This window comes from Doryrhamphus excisus, linkage group LG4 (genome assembly GCF_037039965.1).
Source record: "Doryrhamphus excisus strain RoL-2023G ecotype Guam linkage group LG4, RoL_Dexc_Guam_v1.1, whole genome shotgun sequence".
NCBI classification, from domain to species: Eukaryota; Metazoa; Chordata; class Actinopteri; order Syngnathiformes; family Syngnathidae; genus Doryrhamphus; species Doryrhamphus excisus.
In genome coordinates this window covers 944,809-960,325 of record NC_136360.1, presented here as the reverse complement: position 1 = coordinate 960,325, position 15,517 = coordinate 944,809, and the positions used below count along the sequence as shown (strand labels likewise).

Below are 15,517 nucleotides of genomic sequence, written 5' to 3'. Positions count from 1 at the left end.
TTATAGGCAGCCATGCAGCTCTGGGCTCGCTCAGCCAGAACCTAAATATGTTCCGGGTAGTTGAGGACAAATGAAAAGATTTGCAGCAAAGGTGTGCTTTAGCTGTAAATAAACCTATAGTTGATCTTCAAAGTTAGCTTAGTTCCAAACCTACAATTGGATAGCAGACAACCTGACTAAACTACATTCATTCATTCATTTTTTACCGCTTTTTCCTCACAAGGGTCGCGGGGGTGCTGGAGCCTATCCCAGCTGTCTTCGGGCGAGAGGCGGGGTACACCCTGGACTGGTGGCCAGCCAATCACAGGGCACATATAGACAAACAACCATTCACACTCACATTCATACCTATGGACAATTTGGAGTCGCTAATTAACCTAGCATGTTTTTGGAATGTGGGAGGAAACCGGTGTACCCGGAGAAAACCCATGCATGCACGGGGAGAACATGCAAACTCCACACAGAGATGGCCGAGGGTGGGGAAAGACAAAATAAGAAGCCAAAAAGTTACCACTTCCACACAAAATAGGAGGAGAACTAATTCATTCATTTTCTACTGCTTATCCTCATGAGGGTCGCGGGGGTTGCTGGAGCCTATCCCAGATGTCTTCGGGCGAGAGCCGGTGTACACCCTGGACTGGTGGCCAGCCAATCACAGGGCACATATAGACAAACAACCATTCACACTCACATTCTGCGCGCTAACCACTAGACCACCGTGTCGCCGACTAAACTACAGTGAGAAGTTATTTTGTTGTCAGTTTATAAAGTGTGTTTACCTGTATTTACTAGTACTGTGGAATACTGCTGTTTTTTTTGGGGGGGGGGACAAGGGGAACGGACGCAAGCGCAGGCAGAACACGCAAACGGAACACGGAGATCAGTTCAAATCAAGTAGAGAAGAGCTGCAGTACCTCGAGGATGACAATGGAGATGATGGCCATCTCAGGGCTTAGCCAGGGGAAGAGCCGTTGGAGCTGACCGCACTGACCAATCAGGTAACAGTTCACAATGATGGCAATCAAACCCATGGCTTCCATTGCAGCCTGCAGCATGAAATTAAAAAAAAAAAGTACAATTAGAAAACCTGAAGAAAGTCTTTCACTTCTGGGTTTTTGTTCTTACCTGCCACTGGCCAATACTCTCCACTCTGAGACCAAAGGGCCTCTGTAGACCCGTGCAGAGCTTGAAGGCATCGCTTCGTATCTCAATGATGTTGTTGATGAGCGCGCACAACGCAGCCAATGGAAAGGCTGAGGAGAATAGCACCACGTAGCCAAACTGAACAAACATCTCTTGGTAATCCTGGAAGGTGTCCTGAGAGAAGATTGTCTGTCGTTACTCCACATAGTACAGCACTATTTAGGATCAACCCGTAAAGCAGGGGTCTCAAACACGCGGGCCCCCGCCTTGATATGAAAGTTTAATATTAGTGCAGCACCGCGCAAGTTTGATATGGATGCTGTATGGTATCATGTACCCAGAAAAAATGATTACGTTTGATTCATGTTCATGTTAAAGGTTAAATAACTGTTAATAGTTATCCTCCCTATCCGTGTGGAAGTGGTACGTTTTTGGCTATTTAAGTTTAAAGGAAATAACTTGAAGGCTACCGTTTAGGTGGCTAGCTCTCGAGTTTGCGAGTTAGCATGTGTCTCAAGACCCTGCAGTTGCGCAATATGTTGTAAATAAAAAGAGTATAAATGTGACTATAGTCGTGTTTTGTCATGTCTACAGGGCTCTAATAATGCTTTGTTCATTTTAATCTGAAAAAAAATCATTTGTCTAATTTAGTGTTTTTGGCTTAAGTGTTAAAAGTGACGGGAATTCGTTCCTAACAATTGTCATTGCCCTCTAGTGGCTTGCTGAAGTACTGCAGTACAGGTACTGTAGTGCGTTTATACTGACAAAGGCTAAAACTTAATAGGATAATTCATTAATTCATTGCAAAATAATACAGTATTTAGGATACAATTTATTTCTAATTTATTTTAGGACAGCTTTCAGCCCTCACAGAGTCAGCCAATAACAATTTTGGCTGTGGGACAAAAGTAGTTAATGATCCCCTTCTCCTTGGGGCTGCGATAAGCATAAATGTGACATCAGAGATATCAGTCAGTTTGTAATATTGCCAATGATGTACTTGACTACACAGACCAATGCAAAAAATGGGGAAACAATAATATATAAGATCAAATTATTTGTACAAATTACTGTTTACGCTGTACATTGATGTTCATATTTGATGTCATCTATTTATTCTCCACATATTTATTATTTATTATTATTTATTATATCTATCTATCTATCTATCTATCGTTCTATCTATCTATCTATCTATCTATCTATCTATCTATCGTTCTATCGTTCTATCGTTCTATCTATCTATCTATCGTTCTATCGTTCTATCGTTCTATCTATCTATCTATCGTTCTATCTATCTATCGTTCTATCTATCTATCGTTCTATCTATCTATCGTTCTATCTATCTATCGTTCTATCTATCTATCGTTCTATCTATCGTTCTATCTATCTATCTATCTATCTATCTATCTATCTATCTATCTATCTATCTATCTATCTATCGTTCTATCGTTCTATCGTTCTATCTACCTATCGTTCTATCTATCTATCCACCTATCGTTCTATCTACCTATCGTTCTATCGATCTATCGTTCTATCTATCTATCTATCTTTCTATCTTTCCATCGTTCTATTGTTCTATCGTTCTATCGTTCTATCTATCGTTCTATCTATTGTTCTATCGTTCTATCTATCGTTCTATCGTTCTATCTATCGTTCTATCTATTGTTCTATCGTTCTATCTATCGTTCTATCGTTCTATCTATCTATCGTTCTATCTATCTATCGTTCTATCTATCTATCGTTCTATCTATCTATCGTTCTATCTATCTATCGTTCTATCTATCTATCTATCTATCGTTCTATCGTTCTATCTACCTATCGTTCTATCTATCTACCTATCGTTCTATCTACCTATCGTTCTATCGATCTATCGTTCTATCTATCTATCTATCTTTCTATCTTTCCATCGTTCTATTGTTCTATCGTTCTATCGTCTATCTATCGTTCTATCGTTCTATCTATCGTTCTATCTATTGTTCTATCGTTCTATCTATCGTTCTATCGTTCTATCTATCGCTCTATCTATCGTTCTATCTATCGTTCTATCTATCTATCGTTCTATCTATCTATCGTTCTATCTATCTATCGTTCTATCATTCTATCTATCTAATGTAAAACTACAGTACTACAGTATTTGTGTAGTGGTACATACAGTATGAAATGTATTAATATACCAATGCATTAATATACCAATGTATTAATATACCAATGTATTATTATACCAATGTATTAATATACCAATGCATTAATATACCAATGTATTAATATACCAATGCATTAATATACCAATGTATTAATATACCAATGTAATAATATACCAATGTATTAATACACCAATGTATTAATACACCAATGTATTAATATACCAATGTATTAATACACCAATGTATTAATATACCAATGCATTAATATACCAATGTATTAATATACCAATGTATTAATATACCAATGTATTAATACACCAATGTATTAATACACCAATGTATTAATATACCAATGTATTAATATACCAATGTATTAATACACCAATGTATTAATATACCAATGTATTAATACACCAATGTAATAATATACCAATGTATTAATATACCAATGTATTAATACACCAATGTAATAATATACCAATGTATTAATATACCAATGTATTAATATGCCAATGTATTAATATACCAATGTATTAATATACCAATGCACGTGGTGCACATTTTGACTTCTCACCTCTCGGCATTGGCAAAGCTCCTTGGTTGTTTTCTTCTACACTAGTGCAGTATTGTAGTACTCTATGTGTACAGTACATGGCAGGATACCACTGCAGGTGATGTACTGCTATTTTCTACTACCCGTTTCTCCTTCTACACCTCGTTTCTTGTCCCATTTACCTCATAAGTCTGCATGCAGCTTTCCATCTCCGCCTGAGCCAGCGTGGTGCTCTCCTTCTCTTCCGGAGGGTCAATCCATGATTCCCTCCTCGTTCTGGGCTCGGTCCTTTCAGCGCTCCTTCCTCTTCTCCGGTGACGCAACAACACGCCGCTCTCACTCCCCGATGCAGGTGGAGCGGCACAGGCGGTGCCGACGGCGTAACTGATGCCTTCGGCCGCACATACGACGCCCCCGCTTGCCTCCTTCACATCATGGATGCCGTTATCAGCGTCGTCGTCACACATTTCAAACACAGAGGCTGGGTCCAACCCTTTTTCCACCATGGTGGGGCTCCCCTCCGATGCCAAACTGTTGTCCATGGGGTGGCCGCTGCACGGTGGCCTCCTTTCCATCTAAACAAATAGGAATTCATTCCATTATTTGTAGAATTCCTATTTGATATAATAGAATTCCTATTTGTGGAATTCATTCAGATGTTTACCTTCTCGATGAAGCTGACTTTCCTCAGTTTCAAACCACAGTCTAGTAGACCTTCCTCCTCTGTCTCGCCTTCACTGAACCTCCCACTGTCGGCCTCGTCCCTCTCGCCACACTCCTCCTCGTCAGGTACCCCGCATCCCCCGTTCAAACACTTCTTTTCCCTGCAATCAAGTAAATCAAATCAACTTTATTTGTATAGCACTTTTCCTGCAACGACATGCAACACAAAGTGCTTTACACAATTAAAAACAATTACTAAGAAAGCCCCTCCCTATCCGTGTGGAAGTGGTAAGTTTTTGGCTATTTAGGTTTAAAGGAAATAACTTGAAGGCTACCGTTTAGGTCGCTAGCTCTCTAGTTTGCGAGTTAGCATGTGTCTCAAGACCCTGCAGTTGCGCAATATGTTGTAAATAAAAAGAGTATAAATGTGACTATAGTCGTGTTTTGTCATGTCTACAGGGCTCTAATAATGCTTTGTTCATTTTAATCTGAAAAAAATCATTTGTCTACCCACCAACTGTTTTATTATTATTATAATATTTATTTATTACTGATTGATTTTCTTTATTCTTGATTTGTTTATTTATTTTTCATCTTATTTTGTGCAGAATTTTTTTTTTTATCAGAGCTTTTATTGTAGAAAATCGGAACCAAAGCACTGAAAAAGTTGGTATGTTTTTCTGTTTTTAATAAATGCGTTTTTTTTTGGGGGGGGGGGAAACCTGATGCGGCCCAGCCCTGCTCAGACCCTAGCTCCAGTAGCCCCCGGGTAAATTGAGTTTGAGACCCCTGATTAAGAACATATACTAGTATGAAATGGTTGCGTAAATGTAGTGTAGTGCATCAAATATGTATCGTCTTATGCATTGCATATTGTGATTATAAAAAAACTGACCTCCTGTCTGGCTGCCCAACCCCGGGCCTGGTGCCTCTCAGACCAGGTCCTGGCATGCCCGTGTCGGTGGGCGAGGCCTGGGCTTTTCCAGCTGCCAGCCGAGTGTATTTTAGCAGCACTGAGAGCAGTAGGTCCCACAGAGCTCGCAAAGTGAGCTCGCCCAGCTTGTGGCGCTCATACACGTAAGGCTGCAGCACCTCCTTCACGTTTTGGAGGAACTGGCGTATGATGAGCAGAGTGGCCAGCATCTGAGAACAACAGTTCCATATAAGAAGAACAATGTTTAATGTTCCTTGCACACCCACAGAATACTGTTAAGCCAGTAAAAATATGAATATAAACAGTTTCATCACTGATTTCAGTATGCAAGTTCTTTCCGTAACGCCATTGACTCAAACTCATCATAGTCTTCCAGGAAAGTAATATCCACTCCACTATATGAATAATGAAAAATTGTCCATAATTGTCTTAAAGCTCGCTTCTGAATCCTCCACACACCACCATTGCAATTTACAAGACAAAAAGCAGCATTCATAAAAAAACATTAAAAGTTCTTACCTCCTTGAGCCGCTCCATATCTTTGAGGTAGAATCCAATGTAAAAAAGGCTGAGATATGAATTAACAAACTGAAACTGTAAGAGAAGATGACATGCCATAAAAAGGGAAGAAAGGAAACAATTGTAAAATAGACCCTACAGTGGAACCTTGGTTAGCATTGTTGGTTAAACCACAATTTTGACTCAGTTAGCGTACAATATGCAGAGTTCTTACAGATTCCATACTTTTTCCAGACTATGTAAATTAACGTGTATCATGGACGATTAATCAATTACCCATTTAATCAACGACTATTTTTAGTATTTAATCTTTTTCACATTTTCATGAAGGTAAAAGTAACCTTAAAAAGGACCTATTATGCTTTTTCTCTTTTTTGACCTATAAAAATTTCTACAATATTGTATTCCCGTGTTAAACGATGCCAACATGTCAGATAATGAGGTTTTTACACCTGTAAGTGAGCCCCGGAAGCAGTTTTGGAGGGCTCTACACAAGTTTTTCTTAACACCGAGTTCTACTGACGTCACCGCAACTAAGACTTCCTTGGAAGCGCATGCCTAGTTGAGTAAGGGCTACCAGCAGATATTTTTTTTCCCCGGTGTGAGGCAAAGCTAATTTTGTTTAGTTTAGGCAAGCATCAGGCAGAAGTGGTTGGAGTTTCGGGTTCCCGGCCAGCAGTGGAGAAATATAATCAACTCTCAACGGCAGTGTTTGGTGAACGTGGGCCAGTACGACACTGGAATAAACTTTTGCTGAAGTCCGACGCCGTTCCAATGTTACTTGGTCGTGTCGAAGAGTCAGAAGAGCAAGCTTTAAGGCACAATTTCGGTAAAGTCATCAAACTAAAGGGTTTCGGCAGCTGTCTGAAAGTCCTCGGGAGCACTTGAGAGTGTGACCAATCACAGTGGAGTGGGCTCGGCGGGAGGCGTACCTGGACGGGGGCCGGAGGTGGAGTAAATTACACAGACCATTTAAGCAGGAGGCAGGAAATCCATGGAAACACCGCAAGAGGTGCATAGTCTGGAAGATCTAGAGAGCTTTCTGTGCAGGTTATCATGTGTAGCTGCTCTATAGGAGTCCACAAACTCAATTCAAAGGCCCGAAAATGAGTATAATTGGTCCAATTGGATTTGTATTATTTATTTTAGGAAAAACTGATTAGCATCCGTTTTGGTTAGGGTCTGACCTTCTGAAACAAATTAATGACGCTAACCAAGGTTCCACCGTAGTAGTAAACGTTACTAAAGATGACTCACAAGAACCATTTTGATGATGAGATTTTTCTCATAGGCACTCTGGAGTCGATAGTTTTCTGTGGAAACAGTACAAATCAACATCTTCTCTGGTACTCTAGTTTCTTAAATAGAAACTTATTTTGTACTTGAATCAGAAAACAAACTCTCACCCATGTCATTGAGCCAGCAGGCAATCTTCCTGTACACCTCATCACATGCAGTCACAGTGATAGCGAGCATGATTTTAGGGATGAAGCGAGCCATCCGAGGCATTTCTTTGATCCCCATTACAAACTCCTGCAAACACAAATCAATCTTCACTTTGTCACCTTTAAGTTCATATTTATAGTATCTCAACTCTAGGAGATTTTAGGAAACTGCTGAATCACAGGAACAGGGACCAAAAAGCACAGAACAAGAGGCGTAATCTCTCACTATAACAAAACAAAATATATTTTGTGAATATTTGATCAGTTTGGCCACAGAGCACTCCACAGTGAATGACAACGTAACGACAATGATTTGAGATTGCAGAGTCGCTAATAAGATGAAATGGTAATGTAGCTGATTCACTGTAGTACAGTCATCACTATATCGCGGTTCGAATATCGTCCCTGTTGATCACTGTTTCATGGTCGAATATGATCTATTATTGACATTATTGATTATTATGACATAAGATTACATGATGTTTTATTCTGGGCCAATATGCCATGGCTGAGATTGAGTGGAAAACAAGGTTCTCCTCTTATTCCGTGTGGAAGTGGTAGTTTTATGGCTTGTTTGTTGTTCTTCTTCACTCTATTTGAATTAAGTAAATTGGAGAGGCTAACTAGTTACCTCACTAGCTTGCTATGCTAGCAGCAGTAATCATTCATTCATTCATTCATTTTCTACCGCTTTTTCCTCACGAGGGTCGCGGGGGTGCTGGAGCCTATCCCAGCTGTCTTCGGGCGAGAGGCGGTGTACACCCTGGACTGGTCGCCAGCCAATCACAGGGCTCAGACAAACAACCATTCACACTCACATTCATACCTATGGATAATTTGGAGTGGCTAATTAACCTAGCATGTTTTTGGAATGTGGGAGGAAACCGGAGTACCCGGAGAAAACCCACGCATGCACGGGGAGAACATGCAAACTCCACACAGAGATGGCCGAGGGTGGAATTGCCCACTATTTTTTACCTATAATATTGTGACTTTATTCTCCTAATATATTTTTGCTGTTTTTTTTTCCATTTTATTTTTTTATTATATTTTTCAGAAATTCACTTATAGACATCTGTAGCCTGACAAATGTTTGGAATTGTGCTGTTAATGGTGTTCTGGATCAGGATTGTTAATTTTTGTATTTTAACAATTATACAGTATATTTTTTTATCATAATAATACAACTTTATTCTTTGGAAATATTTTTTAACTTATAATATTGTGACTTTATTCTCCTAATATATTTTTGCTGTTTTTTTTTTTCATTTTATTTTTTTATTATATTTTTCGGAAATTCACTTAGACATCTGTAGCCTGACAAATGTTGGGAATTGTGCTGTTAATGCTGTTCCTTGTCTGGATCAGGTGCCATAGGATTGTTAATTTTTGTATTTTAACAATTATACAGTATATTTTTTATTATAATAATTCAACTTTATTCTTTGAAAATATTTTTTAGAATATTGTGACTTTATTCTCCTAATATATTTTTGCTGTTTTTTTTCCATTTTATTGTTTTATTATATTTTTGGGAAAGTCACTTATAGACATTTGTAGCCTGACAAATGTTGGGAATTGTGCTGTTAATGCTATTGCTTGTCTGGATCAGGTGCCATAGGATTGTTAATTTTTGTATTTTAACAATTATACAGTATATTTTTTATCATAATAATACAACTTTATTCTTTATATGTTTTACCTATAATATTGTGACTTCATTCTCCTAATATATTTTTGCTGTTTTTTTCCATTTTATTATTTTATTATATTTTTACATGTGCCACAGGCTGCAAATGGTCCCCACTTTCGACAGCCCTAATTTAGATTCTATTGTTTGTATTGTATTGCTAGACTAGTTTTATCACTTCAGTCCCCTCTATTATTTCATCAAAAAAGTTTAGAAAGGACTATCTTAAAAATACGACATGACAGACATTAATTTGCGACATGCCATCATATATAAGTTAATGGGCAGCAATTAAATTGAATTCATTTGCATATAGTCTGAGTCACACTGTGTTGTAAGGCTGGCTCAAATGTGGTTGTTGGTCTTCATTCAGTGACACTGAAATGGACAGATGCAAAGTACATCATCATTTCATGGTAGGTGACTGACCTGCAGCTCAAAGCAGATGAGCATGACCAGGAAGACAAAACAGAGACAGAGAAGACAGATGGGCAAGCTGACCAGCCACCTGAACACACGTCTCCGCCATGGTGGATAGTAGAACTCCTCACATCCTGTGACGGGGCTACAGCGCTTCACTCCCTACCAAGACACAGACACCTGGCATTATATTGAAGGAAGAGAAGATGAAGGTGAAATCATGAAGACTTGCACTATTTCAGACCCGGAACTGAGGACGTGGTTCCTCCAGGGATTCAGCAGGCGGGTCCAGAGTTCCCCATTTGTACGCCAGCTCCGCCCCCCTTCTCTTCCATCGTTCAAGAAACAAAGTGGCCCACACCACGTTGAAGAGCGCAAAGACAACACAGCAGATGTCACGGCTTGTCTGATAAGCAACAGAAAAAAGCCAGTCAACTTTAAATTATAAATACATTTTATACATTTTAACAATATAAATTATAAAAATGATCCATCATGTGCGGAATACAGTTTGTTAGCAAAGCAATGAAAATAGGGATCGACCGATATGGCTTTTTCCGGCCGATGCCGATACCGATTTTTTTCCATCACCTTCCATCACCGATTTTTTGCTTGGACAGATATTTGTGGCTGATACTGCTTTTGCTTCCTCAATTTATATGTACAGGTCTCAAGTTTAAACTAGGGATCGACCGATATGGTTTTTTTCGGGCCGATGCCGATACTGATTTTTTTCCATCACCCTTAACCGATGGCCGATTTTGCTTGGGGCGATATTTGTGGCTGATACTGCTTTTGATGTTGATGGCTGATATCGCTTCGGATGATATTTGTGGCTGATACTGCTTTTGCTTCCTCAATTTATATGTACAGGTCTCAAGTTTAAACTAGGGATTGGCCGATATGGTTTTTTTTCAGGCCGATGCCGATACTGATTTTTTTCCATCACCCTTAACCGATGGCCGATTTTGCTTGGGCCGATATTTGTGGCCGATACTGCTTTTGATGCCGATGGCCGATTTTGCTTGGGACGATATTTGTGGCCGATACTGCTTTTGATGCTGATGGCTGATTTCGCTTCGGATGATATTTGTGGCTGATACTGCTTTTGCTTCCTCAATTTATATGTACAGGTCTCAAGTTTAAACTAGGGATCGACCGATATGTTTTTTTTCCGGGCCGATACCGATTTTTTTCCATCACCCTTAGCCGATGGACGATTTTGCTTGAGCCGATATTTGTGGCCGATACTGCTTTTGCTTCCTCAATTTATATGTACAGGTCTCAAGTTCAAACTAGGGATCGACAGATATGTTTTTTTTTTTCGGGCCCATACCGATTTTTTTTCATCACCCTTAGCCGATGGCCGATTTTGCTTGGGCCGATATTTGTAGCTGATTACGCTTTTGCTTCCTCAATTTTTATGTACAGGTCTCAAGTTTAAACTAGGGATCGACTGATAAGGTTTTTTCGGGGCCGATACCGATTTTTTTCCATCACCCTTAACCGATGACCGATTTTGCTTGGGCCGATATTTGTAGCTGATACTGCTTTTGATCCCTCAATTTATATGTACAGGTCTCAAGTTTAAACTAGGGATTGACCGATATGGTTTTTTTCGGGCCGATACCGATTTTTTTCCATCACCCTTAGCTGATGGCCGATTTTGCTTGGGCCAATATTTGTAGCTGATACCGCTTTTGCTTCCTCAATTTATATGTACAGGTCTCAAGTTTAAACTAGGGATCGACAGATATGTTTTTTTTCGGGCCGATACCGATTTTTTTCCATCACCCTTAGCCGATGGCTGATTTTGCTTGAGCCGATATTTGTGGCCGATACTGCTTTTGCTTCCTCAATTTAAATGAAAAAATGACAATGATAACAAATATTACAGGTCTCAAGTTTAAACACGACTGCGTGTGTTGTAGGGTCCTCCGGCAACACATAACTGCCCGACGGATGCCTGTCTGTAAATCATGCGGCTAAAAAATATATCGTTGAACCTACGCGCGTATCGGCCGATACCGATTCAAGTATAGAACGCAAATATCGACCCAATATATCGGCCAGCCGATGTATCGGTCGATCCTTAAATGAAAATATATGACGCTTGGTACCGAGTAGCCAGTGCAGAGTACTTCAGCACATATCAACAACATGTATTTGAATGCATCTTCGCCTTATACTGTATTAATATTTTAGCTACGCATTGAAAGGAAGTTTTAACGTATGTTTACTCAACACATTAAACCTGCTCAAATATGATTTTACTAATAATAGGCCAACCATAAACAGCACTGATTTATTCATATACGTATTTTGAAAAAATCGTGACAAAATGAAGCCGTGAAATTGTGTCAACATTGACCTACTGATATTGATCATACACGTTAATGAGAACGTCTCACCTGATCCGACTCGGTGAGCATCCACAGCACAAATCCAATCACAGCAGGATACAACATAGAGGTGGTGTAAAAACCCAGCCAGGCAAAATACATGGCGATCTTGACCCCAAAATAGTCACAGATATCATCTGTAAACAAAAGAAAACATGCAAATAAAAGAAACATTTTGATCTCTCCAATTTGTTGTCACGTTCCTCTGACCTAAGGGCTGTTTCTCACAAACCGCCTGGACCCAAGACTTCATGAGCTGACTCAGGAACCGCTGCTCATGGAGGGGAAACACTTGCTGAATCACACCTCGTGCACTCAGTTCTGGAACTAGAAAGAATAATTTGGCATGAACTCTTCATAAAAAACTCCATAAAATGTGTTCGAGACACAATAACTAAAATAGAAATGATGCAGCTTACTGATTGGTTGCCCTTCCAGGAAGTTGATGTTATGAAGCACCTCCCCATGTTTGGCACGTAGGTTATCCAGCCAGTACTTAATGATGCTCTGCCGCTCCTGATAAGAAAACAAAGTCATGTGTTGCATTCATATCAAATCAAATCAACTTTATTTGTATAGCACTTTTCCTGCAAAGACATGCAACACAAAGTGCTTTACAGAATTAAAACAATTTCCACAATTAAAAGGAAAGAACAAAGAAACAAAAGAAAGCCCCTCCTTCCCACCCTCCATACTAGACACACACAATCACACAATCACACACAGTAGGGAGACATGGCATGGCACTGAGGATCAAGGAAACGCCACCTTTGGGGCCACACTGGGCGGAGCTGCAGGCCGTGCCATCGGAGGACCAGCACCCGGGCCCCCCCGACTCCGACAGACGGGCGGACCCCCCCATTAAAGGGAGGAACCCCCAGCCGGCCGGGTCGAAGGGACCCAAGATTGGCACCCCCTCAGCAGACCCGACACAGCCCCCAGTGTGGAGGACCCCTCTGAGGAAACACTGGAGTTAAAAGCTGAAGACCAAGAGCATAAAATAGGACTAAAAAGATAAAAACAAAACACTGGAGTTAAAAGCTGAAGACTCAGAGCATAAAATATGACTAAAAAGATAAAAACAAAACACTGGAGTTAAAAGCTGAAGACTAAGAGCATAAAATATGACTAAAAAGATTAAACAAAACACTGGAGTTAAAAGCTGAAGACTAAGAGCATAAAATAGAACTAAAAAGATAAAAACATAACACTGGAGTTAAAAGCTCAAGACTAAGAGCAAAAAAAAAAAAAAATATATGACTAAAAAGATAAAAACAAAACACTGGAGTTAAAAGCTGAAGACGAAGAGCATAAAATATGACTAAAAAGATAAAAACAAAACACTGGAGTTAAAAGCTGAAGACCAAGAGCAAAAAAAAACGACTAAAAAGATAAAAACAAAACACTGGAGTTAAAAGCTGAAGACTAAGAGCATAAAATAGGACTAAAAGGATAAAAACAAAACACTGGATAAAAAATAAGACTAAAAAAATAAAAAAAAAAACACTGGAGTTAAAAGCTGAAGACCAAAAGCAAAAAAAAAAAAAAAGACTAAAAAGGTAAAAACAAAACACTGGAGTTAAAAGCTGAAAACTAAGAGCATAAAATAGGACTAAAAAGATAAAAACAAAACACTGGAGTTAAAAGCTGAAGACCAAGAGCAAAAGAAAAAAAATATGACTAAAAAGATAAAAACAAAACACTGGAGTTAAAAGCTGAAGACCAAGAGCAAAAAAAAAAACGACTAAAAAGATAAAAACAAAACACTGGAGTTAAAAGCTGAAGACTAAGAGCATAAAATAGGACTAAAAAGATAAAAACAAAACACTGGAGTTAAAAACTGAAGACCAAGAGCAAAAAAACTAAAACTAAAAAATATGACAAAAAAAAAACAAAACAAAACACTGGAGTTAAAAGCTGAAGACTAAGAGCATAAAATAGGACTAACAAGATAAAAACATAAGTTTCAAATGTGCATGCATGCGTTCATGTGAGACCTCACCTGAGAGGTGAAGAAGCACAGCTCGCTCTCGATGTTCTCGTAAATGTAGTCTTCCTCGCAGGAGAAGCTGCGGGTTCCTCCTCCAAACTCTGGTTTCACCGCCTTTCTTAGGCCCGTTTCTTCAGCACCTCGCAGCAAGCTACAAAGTATTGGTTATTTTCGATTATGTGTCAAATATAAAAAAAATATAGAAAAATACAGAAATATTGTGTTGCATTTGCTGACGCATCGTTTTCCACAATCTTCTGCAATGCCACGCTATTTATTTCTGTCTGGAGTTGTATTCATTTTTTGCCAAGATTTGATGACTTGCACAACGCAATAGGATTCAAGTCTGGACTCTTGTGGCCAATCCATGAGTAGAAACGTTCCCACAACGTCAGTCTTTCACAATTTGAGCCTGATGAATCGTAGCGTTGTCATTTTGGAATATTCCCATGCCATCAGAGAAGAAAATATTTTAGTATTCAGCTGACCTTACTCTTTGAGCACATAACGTTGCTGAACCGAGACAGACTACAGCAGGGGTCACCAACCTTTTTGAGGCCGAGGGCTACTTTGTGAGCATGGATAGTACGAAGGGCTACATGACCTGTTTGCCATGAATTTCCAAAATGACAAAACTGCACGGATGACTTTTTAGTATTCAGAACAAAAGGAATAGTATTAGTAACACTATGTGAAGCGACTGCTCACATATCAAAGTTCATTATTTTCCACAATAATGGTAACAAAAACATATTTTTTAACAAGAAACATTTATTTATGTGCTCAGAGGGAACACCTTTCTGTGATTTTTTTCACCTGCCTAGTGAAAAAAGTCAATTAACAAACGGGCCTTTTCCGTCCTTAATGCGCTGCAGGGTGGGTAGCATTGAAGCTTTCGTGTGCCGCTTTGGTATTGCAAAAGTCGTCCCGCAAATAAGACACATACATTTTTCTTCAAAATACGTAAAGAAAAATTCTTCGGAGGGAAGACGCAGTACTCGAAGAGAACCCATGCATGGAGATGACTGACACCATATACAACATAAGGTGGTATATACTATAGAACAATGTCGAGTGCATTATTGCCCACTTTTAATGCAGTTTGGCGCAGGATCGGATATATCGACAGTCCAGTTATATCGATATTTTTTCTGACTCCCGACAATATCGATATAACGAGACTTTACTGTATCTTGTATATATCTTGTTAAACTATCTATTTTTACTCTACTTTTTGTATACTTTTTTAACTTGACTATTGCACTGAAAGGAAAAGGATGCAGAGAACCTGAATATATTTAAATATATATATAAAAAACCAGCCTCCTGAAGATTAAGGTCAGTATAGAAATGGATCGAAACTGCAGAAAAATTTAAATTTTTCATGATTGAGGTGTTCGACATTGCTGTGACCTTGACCTTTTGAGCTCAAGCATCCATGCTTCGACATGTACAAAGCTATGAAAGCAAAACGTTTACGCGGTAAATATCTGTAGCGCTGATTGACGCGTGTCAGAGTGAAAAACTGACAATGTAGTATTCATTTCTGCTTCGGCAAGATAACAATAATTGCGTATTGAATAAAAATGCTATATTTGTGTCTATAGTGTT

General features: G+C 39.1%; 1 protein-coding gene across 3 annotated transcripts in view; it reads right to left on the bottom strand.

Moving 5' to 3' along the window:
• The window catches only part of ano8b (anoctamin 8b), a 57,411-nt gene that overhangs the window by 8,610 nt on the left and 33,284 nt on the right, over positions 1–15,517 (bottom strand). For all 3 annotated transcript variants that reach the window (XM_058072324.2, XM_058072323.2, XM_058072325.2), the window contains 14 exons: positions 13,919–14,057; positions 12,336–12,432; positions 12,127–12,243; positions 11,926–12,053; positions 9,759–9,920; positions 9,524–9,676; positions 7,366–7,492; positions 7,217–7,272; positions 5,960–6,034; positions 5,402–5,649; positions 4,508–4,667; positions 4,026–4,418; positions 1,126–1,317; positions 915–1,046 (listed from right to left, as the gene is read on the bottom strand). In XM_058072324.2, coding sequence (XP_057928307.2) covers positions 915–1,046; positions 1,126–1,317; positions 4,026–4,418; positions 4,508–4,667; positions 5,402–5,649; positions 5,960–6,034; positions 7,217–7,272; positions 7,366–7,492; positions 9,524–9,676; positions 9,759–9,920; positions 11,926–12,053; positions 12,127–12,243; positions 12,336–12,432; positions 13,919–14,057 — 2,179 coding nt within the window. The remainder of the gene's footprint in view (positions 1–914; positions 1,047–1,125; positions 1,318–4,025; positions 4,419–4,507; positions 4,668–5,401; positions 5,650–5,959; positions 6,035–7,216; positions 7,273–7,365; positions 7,493–9,523; positions 9,677–9,758; positions 9,921–11,925; positions 12,054–12,126; positions 12,244–12,335; positions 12,433–13,918; positions 14,058–15,517) is intronic.